Consider the following 24,693-nt stretch of genomic DNA (forward strand, 5'->3'; position numbering starts at 1 on the left):
TGTAATGTTTCTGATTGATTTAAATATAACTGTGTTTTATAAAGGCCATTTTGTTATCTGGCTATAAATGTAAAGGTTACAGTAAATACATGGCAATAATGTATTGAGATACACTAAAAACAGTGACATTTTAACTGACAAATGAAAGGAAAATCGAACTTTTTAAACATTATTTTTACAAGTATGGAAATGATATTACTAGAGAGAAAAATCTGATCTGTATTCTCTAAGAAGGGAATCGAGTTTTATTAAAAGCAGTTGAACAAAATATATTTTGTTTGTTCAGAAAATGGATTGTCAGTTCCTCCCTTTGGCTGTCAAGAGAAGCAGAGGCTACTGAATATTTACAACTCTCAGAGCAAGGTAAATTACATATTAATATTTACATACTAATTAGGTTTAGCAAAGCTCTAAAGTGAGATGAAAATTTAACCATACTCTCTTCACTCTCTTAAACCCCGGATCTCTCCATGGGTTTTTCCTCCATGGGTCATTCAATATACAGATAAGGACTCCCTTGGTGTAGAACTGCTGTATCATCCATCTAACATCGAACTGTTCAGGTTATCACAAACTCGGAAAACATCAGATAGCCAAGAACAATCACAAAGCTTGTCTAGGATAGAACTGATCATTCCAAATTTCACCTGCTCTTAATCTCCTCATATAAATCTGTAAATATAATGAAATCCCCAAAGTTCCTCATCTGAGATTCAACTTTTGTTGTCTAAACAGTTAAAACAAGAAACAAGACAAGATAGCTTTTTTTGGAGAGAGAAAATTCTCTTACTCCTTTCTGCAGAAGTTTACAACAGGTTTGAATAAAAACAAAAGTAATTTTTTAACTTTTATTTCCATAATGCAGAATTTTGACCTCAGTTATTCTTTACATACATGAAAATAATATGTTGGGATGATTTAATTACTAATGCAAAATGTCTTCAAGTTTTCTTAAGTGGTTTATGCAAATACTCATCTCAGTTCAACTATATTTTCATGTACTCTTGAAAGTATCCATTTTATTTTTGCACACTTATATAGTGTTTAAAGATTCCATCAGTTGAAAAAGAATATTATCTCACTTTTTAAAACTATCTTAAAGATTTTTATAGATCATAATATATAAGTTGTTTCCTGCTGCTGCTGCTAAGTCGCTTCAGTCGTGTCCAACTCTGTGCAACCGCATAGATGACAGCCCACCAGGCTCCCCCGTTCCTGGGATTCTCCAGGCAAGAACACTGGAGTGGGTTGCCGTTTCCTTCTCCAATGAGTGAAAGTGAAAAGTGAAAGTGAAGTCGCTCAGTCGTGTCCGACTCCTAGTGACCCCATGGACTGCAGCCCACCAGGCTCCTCCATCCATGGGATTTTCCAGGCAAGAGTCCTGGAGTGGGTTGCCATTGCCTTCTCCGTATAAGTTGTTTAAATACATACTATGGGCTTCCCAGGTGACACAGCAGTAAAGAATCTGTCAATGCAAGAGACAAAGATGTGGGTTTGTTCCCTGGGTCGGGTAGATCCCCTGGTGCAGGAAATGGCAACCTACTCCAGTATTCTTGCTTGGGAAATTCCATGGACAGAGAAGTCTGGTGGGCTATGGGTTGCAAAGAGTTGGACATGACTGAGCACGCACAGATATAAATATATATACTATTAATACAAATAATGTTTAGGGATATACTATTTATAGTAAATAATTCAAATGAATATATTCTTTGATGAAGAGTAGAATGAAAAATTAAATTATCATGTACTATTTGTGTTGGGTTTTAACTAAAAAAATATATTGATGACACGATTTTAAAACTACAGCTCATCATTTCTGAATTTATGTAAGTTTTTTCTTTCCTGTACTGCTTTTTATGTTCTTTTTTACTGTGAGCATAAATGATACATAAAAACAATTTAACAATTGTCTTGAATTAAATAGCTTATCCTTGAAATATGCTTTTTGCTAAAACCTTGCTTTAAATAAAGAATAGTTTCACCAAAATTATTTTCATAAACTATTCATACTTTTTATGTTTAAAATATAATACTTCTTATCACATAGAAATTATTCCTCTAAAGGAGTTTGACTGATTTTCTTTAGGATCCACTTAGTATGTAAATGATGATAGATAAATAATTACCAAAATTTTTAAAACCTCGAATAGCCAAAGTGATCTTGAGAAAGAAGAATGGAACTGGAGGAATCAACCTACCTGACTTCAGGCTCTACTACAAAGCCACAGTTATCAAGACAGTATGGTATTGGCACAAAGACAGAAATATAGATCAATGGAACAAAATAGAAAGCCCAGAGATAAATCCACGCACATATGGACACCTTATCTTTGACAAAGGAGGCAAGAATATACAATGGATTAAAGACAATCTCTTTAACAAGTGGTGCTGGGAAAACTGGTCAACCACTTGTAAAAGAATGAAACTAGAACACTTCTAACACCATACACAAAAATAAACTCAAAATGGATTAAAGATCTAAACATAAGACCAGAAACTATAAACTCCTAGAGGAGAACATAGGCAAAACACTCTCTGACATACATCACAGCAGGATCCTCTATGACCCACCTCCCAGAATATCAGAAATAAAAGCAAAAATAAACAAATGGGACCTAATTAACCTTAAAAGCTTCTGCACATCAAAGGAAACTATCAGCAAGGTGAAAAGACAGCCTTCAGAATGGGAGAAAATAATAGCAAATGAAGCAACTGACAAACAACTAATCTCAAAAATATATAAGCAATTCCTACAGCTCAACTCCAGAAAAATAAATGACCCAATCAAAAAATGGGCCAAAGAACTAAATAGACATTTCTCCAAAGAAGACATACAGATGGCTAACAAACACATGAAAAGATGCTCAACATCACTCATTATCAGAGAAATGCAAATCAAGACCACTATGAGGTACCATTTCACACCAGTCAGAATGGCTGCGATCCAAAAGTCTACAAATAATAAATGCTGGAGAGGGTGTGGAGAAAAGGGAACCCTCTTACACTGTTGGTGGGAATGCAAACTAGTACAGCCACTATGGAGAACAGTGTGGAGATTCCTTAAAAAACTGGAAATAGAACTGCCTTATGATCCAGCAATCCCACTGCTGGGCATACACACTGAGGAAACCAGAAGGGAAAGAGACACGTGTACCCCAATGTTCATCGCAGCACTGTTTATAATAGCCAGGACATGGAAGCAACCTAGATGTCCATCAGCAGATGAATGAATAAGAAAGCAGTGGTACATATACACAATGGAGTATTACTCAGCCATTAAAAAGAATTCATTTGAATCAGTTCTAATGAGGTGGATGAAACTGGAGCCTATTATACAGAGTGAAGTAAGCCAGAAGGAAAAACACCAATACAGTATACTAATGCATATATATGGAATTTAGAAAGATGATAACAATAACCCTGTGTACGAGACAGCAAAAGAGACACTAATGTATGGAACAGTCTTATGGACTCTGTGGGAGAGGGAGAGGGTGGGAAGATTTGGGAGAATGGCATTGAAACATGTAAAATATCATATATGAAACGAGATGCCAGTCCAGGTTCAGTGCTCGATACTGGATGCTTGGGGCTAGTGCACTGGGACGACCCAGAGGGATGGTATGGGGAGGGAGGAGGGAGGAGGGTTCAGGATGGGGATCACATGTATCCTGTGATGGATTCATTTTAATATTTGGCAAAACTAATACAATTATGTAAAATTTAAAAATAAAATAAAATTAAAAAAAAATAATTACCAAAATTTTTCTTCTATAATCTAAATTAATAAATTTTTATAAAATACCCATGAGAAGTATCTTGAATGACTAAAAGTAATCAGAATATTATTTTTTCATTCACAAATATGCTAATTTCCCAAAATATCAAAACAAAATTACTTTTTTATGTTATAAACTTTTTTGTTTTTCTCCTTTTTTTAGGGGGAAAGGAATTAGGAGCTGAAGTTAAGCTTTTGTAACTAAATGTGGCTATAAAAACTCGAAGCCACATTTTAGCTATTTAACCTCTTAATAAATTTTATTAAGTCTGTCTAGTCAAAGCTATGTTTTTTCCAGTAGTCATATATGGATGTGAGAGTTGGACTGTAAAGAAAGCTGAGTGCCGAAGAATTGATGCTTTTGAACTGTGGTGTTGGAGAAGACTCTTGAGAGTCCCTTGGACTACAAGGAGATCCAACCAGTCAATCAAAAAGGAAATCAGTCTTGAATATTCATTGGAAGGACTGATGCTGAAGCTGAAGTTCCAATATTTTGGCCACCTGATGCAAAGAGCTGACAAACTGGAAAAGACCCTGATCCTAGGAAAGACTAGGTAGGAGGAGAGGGGGACAACAGAGGAAGAGATGGTTGGATGGCATCACCAACTCAATGGACGTGAGTTTGAGCAAGCTCCAGGAGTTGTTGATGAACAGGGAAGCCTGATGTGCTGCAGTCCATGGGGTCTCAAAGAGTTGGACACAACTGAGTGACTGAACTGAATTGAATAACAATTATACATATTTTTTATGTTATCAACTATGCCTTCTACTTTGGATTCTGAATGTTTTACTGAGAGAAGCTTTCTACTGTAAGATTCTTATGGGCAGAACACATATGCTATGCTATGCTATGCTAAGTCACTTCAGTCGTGTCCGACTCTGTGTGACCCCATAGACGGCAGCCCACCAGGCTCCCCTGTCCCTGGGATTCTCCAGGCAAGAACACTGGAGTGGGTTGCCATTTCCTCCTCCAATGCATGAAAGTGAAAAGTGAAAGTGAAGTCGCTCCGTCGTGTACGACTCTTTGCGACCCCATGGATTGCAGCCCACCAGGCTCTTCCGTCCATGGGATTCTCCAAGCAAGAGTCCTGGAGTGGGGTGCCATTGCCTTCTCTGAACACACAGCACACATATTGTATGCACTGTCTCTTGCCCTCACAGAGCGTACATATTTCAAATGCATAATGAGAAGTCAATAAAGAGTTTTTGAATTGAAATTTTAAAACATATGCTCAATAAAAGCTCACTTAAAAACTGATCCTAAATGAACACTTTCTAAATCTACAGTTGCTATCCTTGATCTCTAGTTTATTTGATTTATTCTTGCATTACTGAACATTTAAAGAACATTTTACTTCCTCAAATAAAATGTTTTGTTTGATCAAAGAATCCACCACTCAAATTCTATTCGATGATATGTCATTGAATACCTAGACAAGACCAGATCTGTTGTATCCTTCGTTTCACAGATAAATAAATGGGGGCTCAGAGGATCAAACAGTCAAGAAGTAGCAAAGCGTGGATTCTATCTTAAAGCTTTGCCTTGTCCCACACTTGCATCTCAGACTGTAAAACCAGAGTACAGAAAATCACTGCAACCAAGGAATCCAGAAAGTCCTCATAAACTCAAAAGTGAGGAAAATGTATCCTCTCTCAAACACATGGGGCTCTCCTGATAACTCAACTGGTAAAAATTTCACCTGCAATGCAGGAGACCCCAGTTTGATTCCTGGATTGGGAAGATCTGCTGGAGAAGGGAAAGGGTACCTACTCCAGTATTCTTGTGCTTCCCTTGTGGCTCAGCTGGTAAAGAATCCACCTGCAATGTGGGATACCTGGGTTCAATTCCTGGGTGGAGAAGATCCCCTGGAGAAGGGAAAGGCTACCCACTCCAGTATTCTGGCCTGGAGAATTCCATGGACTGTGTAGTCCATGGGGTCACAAAGAGTCAGATGTGACTGAGTGACTTTCACTTTCAAAGACATTAATTACATATAAAAGTAAAAACTATAAAAAATGATAATTCTGCATATACTTTTCTTCCAAGATTTAACTTAAGCTATTAGAAGGCAAAACTTCTTCCTCAGAATATTTTACTCAGTTATGTATTTCTAGGGCTTCCCAATGTGGACCTAGTGGTAAAGAACCCTCCTGCCAATGCAGGAGATGTAAGAGATGTGAGTCTGATCCCTAGGTCAGGAAGATTCCCTGGAGGAGGGCAAGAAAACCCACTCCAGTATTTTTCCCTGGAGAATCCCATGGATAGAGGAGCCTGGTGGGCTACAGTCCATGGCGTTGCAGACAGCTGGACACAACTGAGGTGACTTAGCATACAGGCATGTATGTATTTCTGGATTCTCATTAAACAATGTAAATCCATACTGATGATCTTAACATATTCTCAGCACTGTAAGATGGACACAACTCAGTGATTTTTCCTATAGTTCACAGGAACACATTATAATTACAGTAAGATGCAGTAATGAGAGATTTAGAATAAAGTCAGATTGAACAATCTGATTATTAAGAGCTCTTAAGTTTCTCACTGTAAGAAAAAAAGACATTTCCTTCTGCCTATTGTACATTTTGGGCAACTTGTTCTTTCAGTTTTATGTATTTTTAAATACTCAATTAGTTTAGTTTATATACCATATATATAACCTTATATACCAAGGTTCCTAGACACACTACCAATAATGCAGAATGAACTGATCTTACTCTGTCATTTATGTTCTTATTTATCCACACACCAAACCACAGGACGATCCAGAAATTCCCCCCAAAAAGTGAGCAAGATTCTGAATCAATTCATCAGGTGCAGTGTGGGGAGTTTGTCTCCCCTAGAGTTTTTAGTTTTCATAAATTCTTTATTCCTCCATATTCAAGGAAGTTATATACTATTATTTTAAACTCATATTAATATTCAAAATTTCTCCTAGAGAGGCTTTGCTTTTCTCCACACTGAACTCAGATATCCCCTTCATTTCTAATCAATTGCTTGCTATTTTTGAATTCTGTACATTCCTTTTTGAATTATGGTTTGCTCAGGATATATGCTCCTTAGTACGATTGCTGGCTCAGACAGTATTTTTAGTTTTTAAAGGAACCTCCACAATGTTCTCCATAATAGTTGTATCCATAGTAGTTGTATCAATTTACATTCTCACCAATAGTGCAAGAGAATTCCCTTTGTTCCACACCCTCACCAACGTGTATTGTTTGTAGATTTCTTGAAGATGGCCATTCAGACAAGTGTATGGCCATACCTCATCGTAGTTTTGCTCTGCATTTCTCTAGTAACAAGAAATGTTGAGCATGTTTTCCTGTGTTTTGTGGCCATGTGTATGTTTTATTTGGAGAAATATCTGTTTAGGTCTTCCACCCATTTTTGATTGGGTTACTTGCTGCTGTTGTTGTTTTGTTTTGTTTTGTTTTTTTGATATGAAGCTGCATGAGGTTGTTGTATATTTTGGAGATTAATCCTTTGCCAATTACTTCATTTACAAATATTACTCCCATTCTGAGGGTTGTCTTTTCATCTTCTTTGTGGTTTCCTTTGCTGTACAAAGCTTTTAAGTTTAAATAGGTCTTATTTGTTTATATTTTCATTACAGTGGGAAATGGGTCAAAAAGGATCTTGCTGTGATTTATGTCAAAGAATATTCTGCCTGTTTTCTTGTAAGAATTTTATAGTGGTTGTCTCACATTTAGGTCTTTAATCCATTTTGAGTTTAGTTTTGTGTATGGTGTTAGGAAGTGTTCTAATTTCATTCTTTTACAGGTAGCTGTCCAGTTTTCCCAGAACCACTTATTGAAGAAATTGTGTTTTCTCCATTGAAAATTTTTGCCTCCTTTGTCATAGATTAAATGACCATAAATGTATGGGTTTATTTCTGAGGTCTCTATCCTATTCCATTGATTTATATATCTGCTTCATGCCAGTACCATAGAGTTTTGATTACTGGTGGTTTCTCATAAAACTAAAACTAGAAATTCCATATGACCCAGTATCCACTCCTGGGAATATGGCCGGAAAAAACCCAAAACCATAATTAGAAAAGATACATGCACTTCAATATTCATCGCAGCATTATGTACAGTTGCCAAGATATGGAAGCAATGTAAGTATTCATTAACAGGTGAATGGATAAAAATGTGGTGCACACATACACACACACACACACACACATACACACACACTGAAATACTACTAAGTCATAAAAAATAAAAACCTGCTTTATACAGCAACATGGATGGACTTAGAGGGTATTATGCTGATTGAAATATGTCAGACAGAGAAAGGCAAATATTGCATGACAGTACTGATAGAAGAACACAAAAATTACAACATATTAGAGAATACAATAAAAGAGGCACAGACCCACAGATATAAAGAACAGCTAGTGGTTATCAGTGGGGAGAAGGAAGGGTGAGGAACAATAAAAGGATAGGTGATTAAGAAGTACAAAATATTTTGTATAAAAAGTACATTACACAACACAAGGAATACAACTAATATTTAATAGCATGTATTAATGGGTTATAACCTTTAAAAGTCATGAATCACTATATTGTATACCTGTAAAGTATAATGTTGCACATAAATTATATGCCCAGAGATAAATCCACGTACCTATCGATACCTTATCTTTGACAAAGGAGGCAAGAATATACAATGGAGAAAGACAATCTCTTTAATAAGTGGTGCTGGGAAAAGTGGTCAACCACTTGTAGAAGAATGAAACTAGAACACTTTCTAACACCATACACAAAAATAAACTCAAAATGGATTAAAGATCTAAACATAAGACCAGAAACTATAAGACTCCTAGAGGAGAACATAGGCAAAACACTCTCCGACATACATCACAGCAGGATCCTCTATGACCCACCTCCCAGAATATTGGAAATAAAAGCAAAAATAAACAAATAGGACCTAATTAAACTTAAAACCTTCTTCACAACAAAGGAAACGCTAAGCAAGGTGAAAAGACAGCCTTCAGAATGGGAGAAAATAATAGAAAATGAAGCAACTGACAAAGAATTAATCAAAAAATATTCAAGCAACTCCTGCAGCTCAATTCCAGAAAAATAAACGACCCAATCAAAAAATGGGCCAAAGAACTAAACAGACATTTCTCCAAAGAAGACATACAGATGGCTAACAAACACATGAAAATAAAAACCACAATTAGGTACCATTTCACGCCAGTCAGAATGGCTGCTATCCAAAAGTCTACAAGCAATAAATGCTGGAGAAGGTGTGGAGAAAAGGGAACCCTCTTACATTGTTGGTGGGAATGCAACCTAGTACAGCCACTATGGAGAACAGTGTGGAGATTCCTTAAAAAACTGGAAATAGAACTGTCTTATGACCCAGCAATCCCACAGCTGGGCATACACACCAAGGAAACCAGAATTGAAAGAGACACGTGTACCCCAATGTTCATCGCAGCACTGTTTATAATAGCCAGGACATGGAAGCAACCTAGATGTCCATCAGCAGATGAATGGATAAAGAAAGCAGTGGTACATATACACAATGGAGTATTACTCAGCCATTAAAAAGAATACATGTGAATCAGTTCTAATGAGGTGGATGAAACTGGAGCCGATTATACAGAGTGAAGTAAGCCAGAAAGAAAAACACCAATACAGTATACTAATGCATATATATGGAATTTAGAAAGATGGTAACAATAACCCTGTATGCGAGACAGCAAAAGAGACACAGATGTATAAACAGTCTTTTGGATTCTGTGGGAGAGGGAGTGGCTGGAATGATTTGGGAGAATGGCATTGAAACATGTATAATATCATATAAGAAACGAGTCGCCAGTCCAGGTTCAATGCAGGATACAGGATGCTTGGGGCTAGTGCACTGGAATGACCCAGAAGGATGGTACGGCAAGGGGGGTTGGGAGGGGGGTTCAGGATGGGGAACACGTGTACACCCGTGGCAGATTCATGTTGATGTATGGCAAAACCAATACAATATTGTAATTAGCCTCCAATTAAAATAAATAAATTTATATTAAAAAATAAAATAAAATAAAAAGTTATTTTAATGTGTTCCTGTGTCAAACAGGGATCAGTTGTGGAAATCAAGATCTTTGGCAAAACATTCCAAATGGAAGAAGCTTTGTGGAGTACATTCATTTTTCTGCCATGTGAAAAATATTCTGTCCATTGACATGGCAAAATCACCAGATTATGCTCAGGCATGATCTATCACTAAGGAGATTTCCTTGCTTCTCTAATGATAAGTGAGCCAGTAGCAGCAGGACATGTCATTCATTGGTTTAATGATGCCTTTTGGTATGAAGAGGCATCTTTATATATGATATGAAGGCATCTTCATATATGGGAGGAAAATTACAAATAATTAAGACCACTTTTTAAGGCTTCCCTGATAGCTCAGTTGGTAAAAAATCCACCTGCAATGCAGGAGACTTGGGTTTGATCCCTGGGTTGGACAGATTCCCTGGAGAAGGGAAAGACTACCCACGTCAGTATTTCGGCCTGGAGAATTCCATGGATTGTATAGTCCATGAGGTCACAAAGAGTCAGACACGACCAAGCGACTTTCACTTGACTTCACTTCTAGCCCACTTTTTAGAGGAAGGTAAACAACTACCTCAATTTTCTCAATAGTCTGCTGCTGCTGCTGCTAAGTTGCTTCAGTCATGTCCGACTCTGTGCAACCCCACAGACGGCAGCCCACCAGGCTTCCCCGTCCCTGGGATTCTCCAGGCAAGAACACTGGAGTGGGTTGCCATTTCCTTCTCCAATGCATGAAGGTGAAAAGTGAAAGTGAAGTCACTCAGTCCTGTCTGACTCTGAGCGACCCCTTGGACTGCAGCCTACCAGGCTCCTCCGTCCATGGGATTTTCCAGGCAAGAGTGCTTGAGTGGGGTGCCATCGCCTTCTCCGGTCAACAGTCTACTATGTCTACATTTTGAATATGTCTAATATTTTAAAATCCTATAATATATATTTTAAAAATCTTAGTAGGTGGCATGACAATTTATTAATATAAATAGAATTAGGTTTTAAAGGATGGATAAGTACATAGCATTAGTTGCCAGAAGAGCCTGTGTAGTCATTAGAAACTGCAAAGCAAGATGAAACAGCTAACTTGCTTAAGTGTTTTTATATATTATAATTTATTTTCATGAAAAGTGAAAGTGTTAGTCGCTCAGTTGTGTCCGACTTTTTGTGACCCCATGGGCAATAGCCCACCAAACCCTTTTGTCCATGGAATTCTCCAGACAAGAATACTGGACTGGGTTGCCATTTCCTTCTCCAGGGAATCTTCCCAACCTAAGGATCAAACCTGGGTCTTCCACATTGCAGGCAGGCTCTTTACCATCTGAGCCACAGTGGCAGATGTTTGGAAATAGTTAATAACAATTTTATTTTATTATAAACAAACTTAGTAATTACATGATGCATTAATTCATCTTAGGTGATATGGAATATTGATAGGTTCACACATTATGGTATCAGTTCAGCTCAGTCATGTCCGACTCTTTGCGGCCCCATGAATCGCAGCATGCCAGGCCTCCCTGTCCATCACCAACTCCCAGAGTTCACTCAGACTCACGTCCATCGAGTCAGTGATGCCATCCAGCCATCTCATCCTCTGTCGTCCCCTTCTCCTCCTGCCCCCAGTCCCTCCCAGCATCAAGTTCTCAAATGTGTGGTCAAGATGGAAAGATGACTCGTGTCTTAATATTTATATTATGAGGTCATTAGCTGGCAGGCAGAGACTAATATAAGCTATACTTATTAAAGACATGCAAAAGAATATAAAATATTTCTACTAAAAGATAATGAAATAAATTTTTACAAATAAGTTCAAGTTTATATTGGGATGTGAAAGATGGACAAAAAAGAGTGAAATTCAAGCATGACTGAAGAAAGTAGAATGTGTGTTTGGCACAATAAGTGGACTGGTTTTGATGTGCCAAGTGTTTGTTTGAGGGAATGTTATGAGATTAAGAAGAAAAGACACAAGAAGCACACACAAACACATAATACATACTTGCATATGTATATATGTATACATAGTATTATTGATCATTTACTAAATATGATTATTTGAATTATGTTTTATATCATTTGATTGGAGAAATGGAATTATTTTTCAGATTACTTTTATGCACCCTAATGACTGATCTTTTACATATCTTGGAATGTGAGCATCCTATTTTAATGTCACTGATATATGCAATATGATTTTTTAAAATGACATTGAAAAAAATCAAAGCAGAACACTATTAGTTCAAAATGCTAATCAGACCTTAATGTAGAAAACTGGAGGACATGAGATAGCAACAGTAAGACAAAATAAGAACATTATCTCCATGGTCCACAGATGATATTAAATTGCTGAGAAGCAGAGCAGTGTCAGTCTCTGAAATCACTTCTAATGATAGTCCATGATGTTCATCCTCCTTAGGAGGATGGTACTATCGAAGAAGGCACTAGAACCTTTCCAACAAAAGAATCTTGAGCCATTTAGTTCATAAAAGTAAAGGTCTATACTCTCTTTAAACGATCAGTATATTTATAAACAATAATAGAAAAATACTGTTCATTATATTTTAATAATAAAAATCAAATAATTTTAACAAAGCGAAATATTTGGGGGCATGATTTCAAAAAGTTTAGCAGAACAAAATGTAGATGTCTTCTGAAGGCCCCAATTGTTTAAGTTCACTATCCAAATAATCCTGATGCTTAGAGCACAGGGATTGCTCACTGAATTAATAAGAATTTGTAAGCCATATTCCAGTGAAGACTTTATTTACACTGCATACTAACGTATCCAGAAGACTGTATGTTTGAGCAGTGAAATTGGTTCTACTTTTTTTAAGTTTCTAGGATCTATGAATACTTTCATCCGCCTGTGGATTAAATTCCTATAAAATATTCATGTTTCTTTTCTCAATCCCCATATACATCTTTCCTATATAAATTCATTCCATTTCTTCATAATCTTTATTTCTGTGATTCATAAAATTATAACCACACAGAAAAGCTCATTAATTTTACAGAAAAAATTTAAAAACTTATTTGTATAAAAACTCTCTAATTACCGTAGAGACAATGCTGAGTACAGAATTTTGTATGAATTTGTCTCTTCATCCTGACATACGTGAGGAATTTTATAGCAGACAAGGAATTTTACTTAACACTGCTATTTCACGCAATTTTCCTCTTAGCTTAGTTCCCTCTAAACTTTGTTCTACATAGTTTAAATTCATTAAGATTGCAATTATATATAAATTTGTAATTTAGTTAGAGTTCTTTTTATGGGCACAATGGAAACCGTCCAAGATATTCTTGTTTTGAATTTTAACATACAGAAGTCTTTCCACTACATGCAAATTAGAACAGATTTCCTTTCACTTAAAATATGAAATTACTGTGAATTACTTTTTCTTTCTTTCTTTGCAATTCATAAGAGTTTACGGCACTTGCATTTAACATAGACAGATGGTTTTTGCAGTCAGCTTCTCTTATGCCTTTCACCACTGAAATATAGCCATTTAGAAATGATAGCCACTTTTCTTTAGGTATATTTATGTTGGAAACAGTAGAATCATAAAAAAAGTATTTCTTGAAGAGAATTGTTAAAGCACATTGGAGCTTATTAAGTTTTAAAAATCTGCAACAGTTTAGAGCTAACACTAATGATCATTTTAAATAATTTCTAAAATTGCGAAATTGAATAGTATATGTGGAGGGAAATCCAGTTTTGCTTAGGCAATTGCAAGTAATACAGATTCAAAGAAGCATTGGAATAAAAACTGTAAAGTGTAATTTGGAGTAATGTCAAAATATATTTTAGCTATTGAGAAACTAGAAGATTATTTAAGCAAAAACAAGCAAATAAACCAAAGAACCCCTTTAGATCCATTTCATCACAAGTGGTAGGCAAAGAAGTTTGTTAAGAAATGGTATATTATAGCTCTTCAAACATGAACGGGCTATCATAGATTCATATCACTGGATCACATGAATCCTTTACTCAATGATTATGAAAGATATCTGCTAAAATATCATAAAACAAAAAATACATAGTAATATGAACTTTAAGAACATACACACAAAAGAAAAAAAAAAAACAAAGATAAGAGGGAAAAAAGGAAATTCATTTTTAGGTAAAATAAACCACTGTGTATATGGTTTGAAAGAAGCAGAGACAGAAAGGACCTAAAAGTATGCTCACATTATATTCAGGGATATGTTCTGAGGTGTGTTTCCAAAAAAAAAAAATACATATATATATAAAAGGAAGTTTTTAAGTAGAAAAAATATATTAATGATTTCTTTATTTTTAATGCTACCACAACATAACATAGAAAATTTCTCATAAATTTAGGAATGTGACAAGTTAGATAACATCAAATATGGCAAAACGCATTTGAGGAAATACATGTATGGGATTAATTTTGTTGAATTATGATGTTCATTCTCATTATTTTTATTCTATATTTTAAATAATCACTGGCATTCTTTTAAAATACTAACAAAAGCAGAAACGTTTCATACTCAACAATGACCATGGAAGAAATTTTTATATTTAGTAACATTAATAAAGTGTTTCCACTAATGATTATTCTGAGTTTTACATTCAGATTGAAAGAGGCCTAATCTGTACATTTTCATTAAAAATTAATTGACAATATAATAGAATCATGGCCTCTTACAATATTATGTATGCTGTAGACATAGCGTTACACATATACAATATGCTCCTCAATCACCAGTGAAGAGTCCAGGAGCTGTTGAACAAACTGATCACAAGGCTGAGAAGCCCTGTCTTTGCAAACACCACCAAGTGGTTTTTTCTCTCACTTTTTAGTATACACATCTAGACAAGGATCACCAGATATTTGAGAAAAGTTTCCAGTATGAATGACAGAGAATAAAATAAATAAAAACAACAACAAAGTAAGTCTAGGAGAAAATCAGGGAGCAGAAACAACTTTGACAACAGACTATCATGAAGGATTTAGAAATTTAAAAATTGATAACAAACTAAAAATATAAATGTTACAGTGAAAAAAATATATAGTAGGATGGTACTAATCTTCAATCTACTTCAGTTTAAGCTTATATTCAAAAGTTTGCTGATCTATCAGACATAGACTTATATGTTATAAATCCAAACAAATAATTCAAAACAATTTTGAAAAATATGCTTATTAAATGCTACTTTTCAAAGAAGAAAATGGCTTTTTATACCATATAAATTGATGTTTTTTCTTTCAAATTTTAATTAAAACAGATTTTTTCGCTAACACTAAAACCTGCATAAAAAGTTTTGAATTATATGTAACATGAAGCATGCACATAATCTTAACTGTAATGTTTTCAAAATAAATACTTTAATGTTAAATTTGCCATCAAAAAATTAAAATACACACAATGAAATTGCATCCTGCAAAACCACATTTAAAGTTCAATGGAACTATGCAATGAAAGGATTGAAAAATCCAACCGGGTATTTATTTTCAAATTATAGTCAATTATTATATTCCTTGATTAGTTAAAAAGGCAAGAACTCAGAAAGTAAAAGTTTCATTGAATTTTTATTGAGAAAGTGCTCTTATGTTCAAATAAAACTTATCCCCCTTATTTTCAGTAACAAAGGGAAATTCTACTAAAAGCTTAGACCTAAATAAAGCAAAGTGTATAATAATTTTGGTTTACACTGGAAGGACTTCTTGTGTGATTCTAGCTGTGATTTTATGTGTGTTTCTAAACATTTCACAAATCAATAGAAATAGATTATGCTATTTGAGAGAATTATTTTCTTCTCTGTTAAAAAGAGCTTGATATTTTAAAATATTAATTTTCCATTTTCATCTTGAAGACTGAAAACTGAGTAGCAAGTTTGCAAGATTATTATTTTCTCTTTATTTGTGCCCAATGAGGTATATATTAACACTTACAAAATGTTAAATGATATGGCAATGAGTATGTCATATAGCCCTCCCAGTCAAAAAGTCTTACTCCACCTGTAATACATGATTTTCACTCATAATTAAATGTTAGGATGACTCACATTCCATATTTGAATAGTTCAGGTTTTGATATCTGATTTGCTCATAATTCTCTATGTTTTGAAAATTAGTTTTGTGTCACATCAATGATTGGGATGATCAGTAAGGGTTTAGTTAAGCCCTGACAAAGAATATAATAATAGGTCTAGTCTTCAATTGCCCTCTAAGCCAGGTGCAGAGTTAGCAACTGAAATTCACAGAAGATTAATTAATAAGTCATTTAGAGTCACAATCCACTAACAGGAAATTTCCTATTGAATGACATTACAATCAAGCAAGAGCTGATATTTATGTCTAGGTGACTTCCCTGGTGGCTCAGATGGTAAAGCATCTGCCTACAATGTGGGAGACCCAGGTTCGATCCCCGGGTTGGGAAGATCCTCTGGAGAAGGAAGCGGCAACCCACTCTAGTACTCTTGCCTGGAAAATCCCATGGATGGAGGAGCATTGTAGACTACACTCCATGGGGTCACAAAGAGTAGGACATGACTGAGCGACTTCACTTTCACTATGATATTGGCAATTGGAATCAGATACATGAATAGTATATAATGTATTGTAGATACACGGAAAAGTAACTAAACAGACACTAAACTAATGTAAATTAGAAGAAGAAAACCACTCTGAGGGCAAAAAGATGCAGTAGCTGAAACGTTCATGACCATATGCACCTACCTTTATACAGATAAACCTAAACCAATCTTCTAAGAAATGCCTCAAAGGCAATGAGTACGATTATGTTCATAAAAATCTCAAAGTTTAAGATGAATGATTAGCACAAATTATAAAACAAATATATAGTAATATCATTTTTTCATTATTCAAAAATATGAGTCCCTTAACACATCTTCAAAGTAGATAAATACTTTGCTGCTGCTGCTGCTGCTGCTAAGTCGCTTCAGTCGTGTCCGACTCTGTGTGACCCCAGAGACAGCAGCCCACCAGGCTTCCCTGTCCCTGGGATTCTCCAGGCAAGAACACTGGAGTGGGTTGCCATTTCCTTCTCCAACACATGAAAGTGAAAACTGAAAGTGAAGTCACTCAGTTGTTCCTGACTCTTAGCGACCCCATGGACTGCAGCCTACCAGGCTCCTCTGTCCATGGATTTTCCAGGCAAGAGTACTAGAGTGGGGTGCCATTGCCGTCTCTGAAATACTTTGCAATGGAAAACAATTAAAAAAATAATGCTAAATAAGATCGCAAATTCTGAGGTTTGTGTATATACATATTCATAACTATACATAGATACACACATTACAGATTTTATTATGTCTCACAATTCAAACTTCAACAAAATTTTGAGGTCTATGAAATGAAATCAGCCTTTTAAATTTTATTTTAAATAGATATATGATAAAGAGGATATTATAGTAAATATGGACATTTTAGCTAAGATGCCTGGGAGTAACTCAGACAGAAGATAGTTAGGGTTTGCCACAGGTGTAGACATGACTGAGTGACTGTCATTAGTGCCTATATTAAAATATAAATGCAAATATAATTAAGAAATATGCAGTTCCTTTCTTGCCACTCATTCTAGGGAAGAGAGAATTTTAGCTTGAAATCACTTCCAAAGCAGGTGTGATTGTGAGAGGATATTGTAGGTTGGCCAGGGTAAAAGAATAATTCTAGGCATTGTTAAAAGCACCTAAACTTGTCTAGTGAAGAACATGAGAGCAAGATTGAAGTATCCCTTTTAAAGTAAACTATAGTGACTCAATGAAATATGTGTGCTTAAGGCAGAAAGTTTAAGTCTAAACTATCTCATATATTCTAAAAGTCAAATTATTGATGTAAATTTTATAGCAAACATAACCATCATTATGCATTCCACATTTCATATTTCTATTAGTATAAAGCATTTGCTATTCTGATCTTTACTCTATTTTATATCTTTACCATATCTTTATGAAAATGGTACATCTCCTTGCTAAAGGAAGAACAAATGCCAGACACACATATTCTAGATTGCTAGGGTTGGTAATCCCAGTGGGATTACCCAGCTTGTGGAGGGTCTGGCAATGTAAATATTCTGCTAAGTGCAATTTCTATAATGTCCAGACTTGACATTTCTTATCTTCATATCTGTGCCAACTCAACACAGGTGAGTCTAGAGTGATTTTATCTGTTCTGTCTCCATTGTCTACTAGGACACCGTCACAGGAAGGTTCATGCCTTTCATAGAAACCATACATGTTACACCATACATGTTAGGGTCAAGGCAGAGCCAGCAGAGGGAAACTATGCAACAGTACTTTCTTTACTAGTTTATACTATCTTTTTTGGCCACAAGATGTTATCCTATGTCCCAATTGTGCGTATGTGTCTAAGTCGCTCAGTCATGTCTGAGTCTGCGATCCCATGGACTGTAGCCCGCCAGGCTCATCTGTCCATGGAATTCTCCAGGCAAGAACACTGGAGTGGATTGCCATTCTATTCTTCAGGGCATTTTCCCCACTGAGGATTGGAACCTGGGTCTCCTGCATTGCAGGCAGATTCTTTACTCTCTGAGCCACCAGGGAAGCAGTATATCCCAATTAACAGAGTCCCAATCTGTTAATTTACTATTGTTTCCTATTTAGTTTCTTCTCCTAATAATGGCAGAAATATCACACATTCATATGATGAAATTCTACATAAGTGGAAAGAAGTGTTGTAAACTGTTTTAACTTCTCAGATTTAGCTAATTCTATTAATCAAAATGTCATGACTCTCAGTAAAAAATCTGAGTTTTTCAAACATAATTTTGAAGTAAATGTTAGCATGTGAGGTCAAGTTGTATAGGTGGCTTCATAAGTATACATGCAAGGCATCTATATTTTACAGTATGACTTTCATACCTACTTGTGAAATAAATATTATTAATAAATGAAATTTGATAACTGATAATATTCAGCTTTCAAGTGTAACATGTCACCAATTTCTTTTCCAACACACAAAGTTTAAATACAAACTTTTTCCCCTTGGAATTAAACTTTGGTGATTTTGCTCAATTCTTATTTTTTAAATCTTAGTTTTGGCCACACCACGCAGCTCATGGGATCTTAGTTCCCCAACCAGTGACTGAATTCCAGGCCATGGCAGTGAAAGTCCTGAGTCCCAATCACTGGACCTCCAGAGAATTCCTAAAACTCTTTAAACTTTACTAAAGATGGAAAATTTTCTACTCTTTATTAATGAATTCTGAAGAAGAACAGGACAGTGGGAATGTCTCCCCATCCTATCTCATTAAAATAAAAATAGCACATTGAAGGGAAAATAAAAAGCTAATCATACAGGTATATTGAAGATGAGCTTGGATTAGCCAACATGCTTTGAAATCATTGACTCACTTTGAACTCCATGGGAGCGTACTATTTTCCAGGTTTCTGATGCCACTTCTTTGACATCCACTTGATAGTGATTAATAGGCACGCCTCCATGGGAGTCCGGCTTGCTGAAAGAAACCTTGGCTGTGGTCTGTGACAGCTCTATAATCTTCACTCCATAGGGACTTGATGGAACATCTACAAAGGAATAAAAACAAAGGAAATATAACCCAGGTAATGTGGATGGCCATTATTAAGATTTACGGTGCTCTGAGAACTAGGAATAAATGAAAATTGCTGCCTCTATCACTTAATATATTTGAATTACAAAGCTTGCACAAACCACTGAATGATATCTTCAAACTACAGGAAAGTATACACTGGTTCATGTTTATTACTGTAGAAAATAGTAAATTCAATATCAAATTTCATTTATTAAGGGAAGTTTTACTTCTGTCTTTACTATCCAATATAAGCATTTTATTTCCATTCAAGAAAAACAAGTTCCTGAGTGTATGTATATATGTGTGTGTGTGTGTGTGTGTGTGAAAGAGAGAGAGAGAGAGAGAGAAGGCAGGTACAAGTAAAATATAAGAAAACTAGATTTTATTGAATTATGAACATAAATAATTATCTTTAGTGAAAATGTGAGATTTATTTTTGTTTATAAAAATTATATTAATAATTGGGCAAATGTTTAGAGAAATTGTCATTATGAAATAAATAAAGCTTTAAACTATCTTTTAAATTTTTCCTTATGAATCATTTAATTAAAATAATGTTACATATTTAAGTTTTAATCCTTTAGTTGAGATATTTACATTTTAATCCCTGCAATTAAAGGAAACAGTTACAAAATCTTTTTTCTATGTGCTTTGTAATAATCCTTTACTCATATTACTTCAAACACAAGAAGATACCCTTGAGCAGATACCTTTGGGTGAAACTTCATTGTATTTTCTAGTACACAAAGCCTTGTAAAGAATTATCTGAAAGGCCAAACAAGCAACAGGAGAGTGTAAGAGAGAAAAAAGTCTTGATGAGGAAATCAATGAAACCTCTGCTCTGAAAACATGAGCAATTAGAGACATGTTAAACATTAAAGGAATTTCTCTCTGTCCCTTCTGTCTCTCTGTCTCAGTCTTTCTTCAATATCACATTTGAAAAAAATCATAAAGATTAGAAATATATACAATTTAGGTAAATTATATATAGGTATTTTATAAATATGTAAATTAAGTATATACTTCCATCTCAGGAATAAACTTTACAAAACGAAAATCACTTGATTGAGAATAATGCAGTAATTGTAAATTTTTGATTCAGTATAATCAAACATTCATATAAAAATCTCTAATGGCTGTCAAGAGTCAAATGTGCCTTATTTGCTAGAGTTAAAAGAGAGCACTGTAGATCACATAAAAATATGTCTTACAAATGACACTGGACAAGAGCCAAGAGGTCAGGTTTATGGCCTTTTGGATATTAATATTGTAAAGAAATGCAACAGTGTACATTTCAGCTCTAATTAGTGATTGCAAATTATTTGGCAGTCCTATGAAGTGCATTATACTAAAACTCTAAGGTTCAGAAATAAATATGCAGAATATGGATGCATCCCAAAGTCATACAACTATGAAAATATTACCTGGAAATAGACATTTTAAGTTATCTTAATAATTTATTTAAGCTGTCATATACAAACATTATTATAATTTTACAGGGTTTTCCTGGTGGCTTAGATGGTAAAGAAAAGTTTCTTTAATCACTAGGTTATAACCAAAGTTTCTTTTCAGCTGTAGGTTTGATCTAAAGTATGCAGAAGAGGGAAAACAAACACATATTGATTGTTCCACGTAAGACTGAGCCGGTGTTGAGTGACTCTGTAACATCAATTAGGACTAAGTTGGGCATCACAGCAACAACATTTAGTTTGAGGGCACATTTCAAAAGAAAAGTTTTTAAGTACTAGTGGAGGCTGGAAGAGCTTCCCAGGTGGTTCAGAGGTAAAGAATCTGCCTGCCAATGCAGGAGACGTAGGTTTGATCCCTGAGTCAGGAAGATCCCCTAGAGCAGGAAATGGTAATCTGCTTCAGTATTCTCGCCTGGACAATCCCATGGACAGAGGAGCCTGGTGGGATACTGCCCAGAGGTCGCAAAGAGTTGGACATAACTGAGACTGAGCACGCATGCAGAGAGAGGGTCAAAGGGCTCCCACCTTTGACCCTATGGTATGTACACAGTTTGGGGTTCTTACCTTTAGTACAGAAGTATGCACCATTTGCTAAGCTGTATACTCTGATATGGTACACCAACTGAACCTTTAGTCTTAGCATAAATGTACCATTACAAAAGTATAGGTGAGTGGGTATTTTTTCTATCTATTCTCAGACCTCTTGACTCTTAGCTCGGTTTTCATTTACATTTATTTTTTGTTGGCTTCTTCTTTCTCTTACCTGACTAAAAAGAAAAGTGTGCTTGTAATTTGAAGCTCTAAAATCTTTTTTTAGATAAAATCTGATTTTATATGTCCAACCACCCAATGGCTACTAAATTATGAATTTCTTGAGGAAAGGGAAAAAATATTTGCTATACACAATTTATACATGCAAGCATATATACATACATATATACACAGATGAACTGTTGAAAAAAAGTGATGGGCTATACTCAGGCCTCAGGAAATATATGATAAATTACAATTTTCATCAATTAAAAATATGATATAGAGGTACAGATTTTGGCCAAGTAAATAGTGCCTGACACCTAAACTAACACCTCTAATTCTTCTCTCCACTTTCTCAATTGTTTCATAATCACATTCATTCTTGATCCTACCTCTGATATATACATCAGCATTAGTCACAAAGTTATTTTTATTTTTCTTGCATTTTAATTCTTGAGATGAGAAAATTCCGTGAGATGGTGAAGGACAGGGAAGCCTGGCGTGCTACAACCCTTGGTGTCTCAAAGAGTCAGATACCACTTAGCAAATGAATAACAACATCTTTTCATTCCTGCTTGCACTGTGAACTCCAAAGCCCATGCCCCATATGCTTCTTCCTGAAATGCCATTAGTGGCTCTCAGCTTCCTCTTCTGTTGGACAGCCCACCAAGTTTGAATCCATATGGCATGGAAATGCAAAATCAATATTTCTAAAGACCACTCTGATCATGTTACTTTCCTGAGGAGATATTCAGGAGCTTCCTCCTCTTTACAACCTCAAACTTAGACTTTTCTGTCTGGCTTTCAAGATCCTGAAATATCTAACCTCACTGGGTGTATTCAAGCAAAAGATCATATTTTAAAAGATGATCAAACACAACCCACTGTTTCAAATGGGGACTGTGGATGTTGAATTTCATTCACAATGCTCCCATCATTCCATCTCAATAACTAAAGAATGCCACCTATCACTAAATGAATAAAAAGCATAATTGTACAAACACTTTATTTATATTTACTTTTCCTTTTCATCTCTACTAGTACCAACATAGGATTGGGTGAAAAGCCTGGATATATATCATCAGAATCTATAAATCCAAAGTCTGGCCTTTTGTCAGCTGCAACCCTGGACATGTCTGTTAATCTTTTCCACAGTCAGTATTTTTCTCCCCAAAATGGAGATTAGAATAACGTCCACGCTAGGGATGTTACTTGCATTAACTAATGAAAAACATGTAAACCAGAACCTGAAATACATTAATAATACGCACTTAGTAAATATTAGTCATCATAGTTTTGCTATCCTTCCCTGATAACCACATTCTTACTATCACTTTATTTTGTATCCACTGACATCTTTCAATATTCAGTAAACTGGTCGGTAAAAGATACAATACTGAGATTCAGCTTAGAAATTTTTGCTGTGTATAGTAGCAAAGAGTTGCTGTCACAGTCCAGGAGTCACATAGTGATCGTCTGTGAAGTTGATGTATGATTCTAGGCAAATAAAACTCATTTAGTATCAGTTTTATTTTAAGCAAAATGTTAATAATAACAGCATTAAAGTTGCTGTTGTGTGGGTAAGTTAATGGGGATATATATCACAGGGTATTTACAAATATCATTCCACTTACCCTTTCTTTAAAACAGCTCTCAGTGTCTAAATAACATTGATGTAAATTTTGATATTTAAGCATATATCTAAGGTCATAGTTTGATCAAAGTATAAAGGAGAAAACATAAAAAATCTTTCTTGGTAATCATTTATACGTTGTAACAGGTAAAGGAATAATAAGAGGAGTTGCTTCTCTGACTTTAATTCTGATAAAATAAAACAATACAATTAAATAAAATGGAACTAGTAAGTAAAGTTAGAGTATAAACAACCTTATTAATAAGGAAGAGGGCAATAAGCAGATATATATGTGTATGTATATTTATATATACATATCTATATGTATCTCTCTCTCTCTCTCTCTCTCTCTCTATATATATATATATATATATATATATATATACATACAGATAGATACACATAGATATTTGGAAACAAATTCAAAACAATACATCAAATATTATGTTCCCCTGCCCAACAACAAAACAGCATCCTAAAATGAAGATACTCCCTATAAAGCAGAATCTTGAAAGCACATGCCCCAAGATATTCATGTGGAGGAAAAGAGTTGAAGAATATAATGTACTTATAAAGGATAATTTGGGTAAGTAAATTTTTAAAAAACATTTTCAACTTGATTATGAATCATGAGATTAAAAAACAGTATTTCTTCAGGAGTCAGGATTAGGTAGGGGCTTATAGAAATCATGATGTTCATTCACTCATATTGCACACTATCACTTCTGGATTCATGGATATCCAACCTCTGATTTTTCCAAGGCCAAACTCTTCATCTTGGAATAATATTACTTTTACTTTTCTGCAGAACACTGTCATCAGGGAGCTCTTCTCTTCCTTTTATTTTTCTTTGGACTTTCAGTCTCGCTTTCTTCTCTGTCTTATTACGATGAATTAAAAAGATTTCTGCAGTTCTACTCCCTTCTCAGACAACAAGCTCTTTAGTTTCCCTATCACACAACTTAGCTGTTTTGAGTTTCTACCCCAACATCTTTATTTCTGAAACTTTGGTTTCCTGGATTGCTGGGAAAATGGCAATTAAGATACAGTGGTTCAGAGACACTGACTCAGCTCTTTCCCCAGCAGTGAGGGTATAGTATCACTTAACTTAGATCAATCAGAACAATTTGTCAATCTTGTAAGAATTTTAAAATATTTTTTCTTAATATTTGTAATCAATTTTTCTAAAATGGTGTTTGAATCCTTATCTCAAATACTTTCATATGATACCCCTCCTCCATTTCTATCACTATGCTACTCCTCTTTACCAAAAGAAATGGAAGGCTAAAATCTTTATTCCCTGGGCTCACTTGCTGCTATGGTTGTTACCACCATAAAGGCATTTAGGATGAGTGGCACATCCTCATGGTTTAACATGCTAAACCAGTGTGAGTGTCATTCCTATTCTTCTGAGCAGGCGCATGTGGACAAGAGGACATACAGATGTG

The 24,693-nt window shown here is 35.2% G+C and overlaps 1 protein-coding gene across 2 annotated transcripts in view; it reads right to left on the bottom strand.

The window, feature by feature from the left end:
• Window positions 1-24,693, bottom strand: part of NCAM2 (neural cell adhesion molecule 2) — a 562,754-nt gene that overhangs the window by 75,678 nt on the left and 462,383 nt on the right. For both annotated transcript variants that reach the window (XM_061425859.1, XM_061425935.1), the window contains exon 12: window positions 19,191-19,364. In XM_061425859.1, the coding sequence (XP_061281843.1) occupies window positions 19,191-19,364 (174 nt within the window). The remainder of the gene's footprint in view (window positions 1-19,190; window positions 19,365-24,693) is intronic.

This window comes from Bos javanicus, chromosome 1, assembly GCF_032452875.1.
Source record: "Bos javanicus breed banteng chromosome 1, ARS-OSU_banteng_1.0, whole genome shotgun sequence".
NCBI classification, from domain to species: Eukaryota; Metazoa; Chordata; class Mammalia; order Artiodactyla; family Bovidae; genus Bos; species Bos javanicus.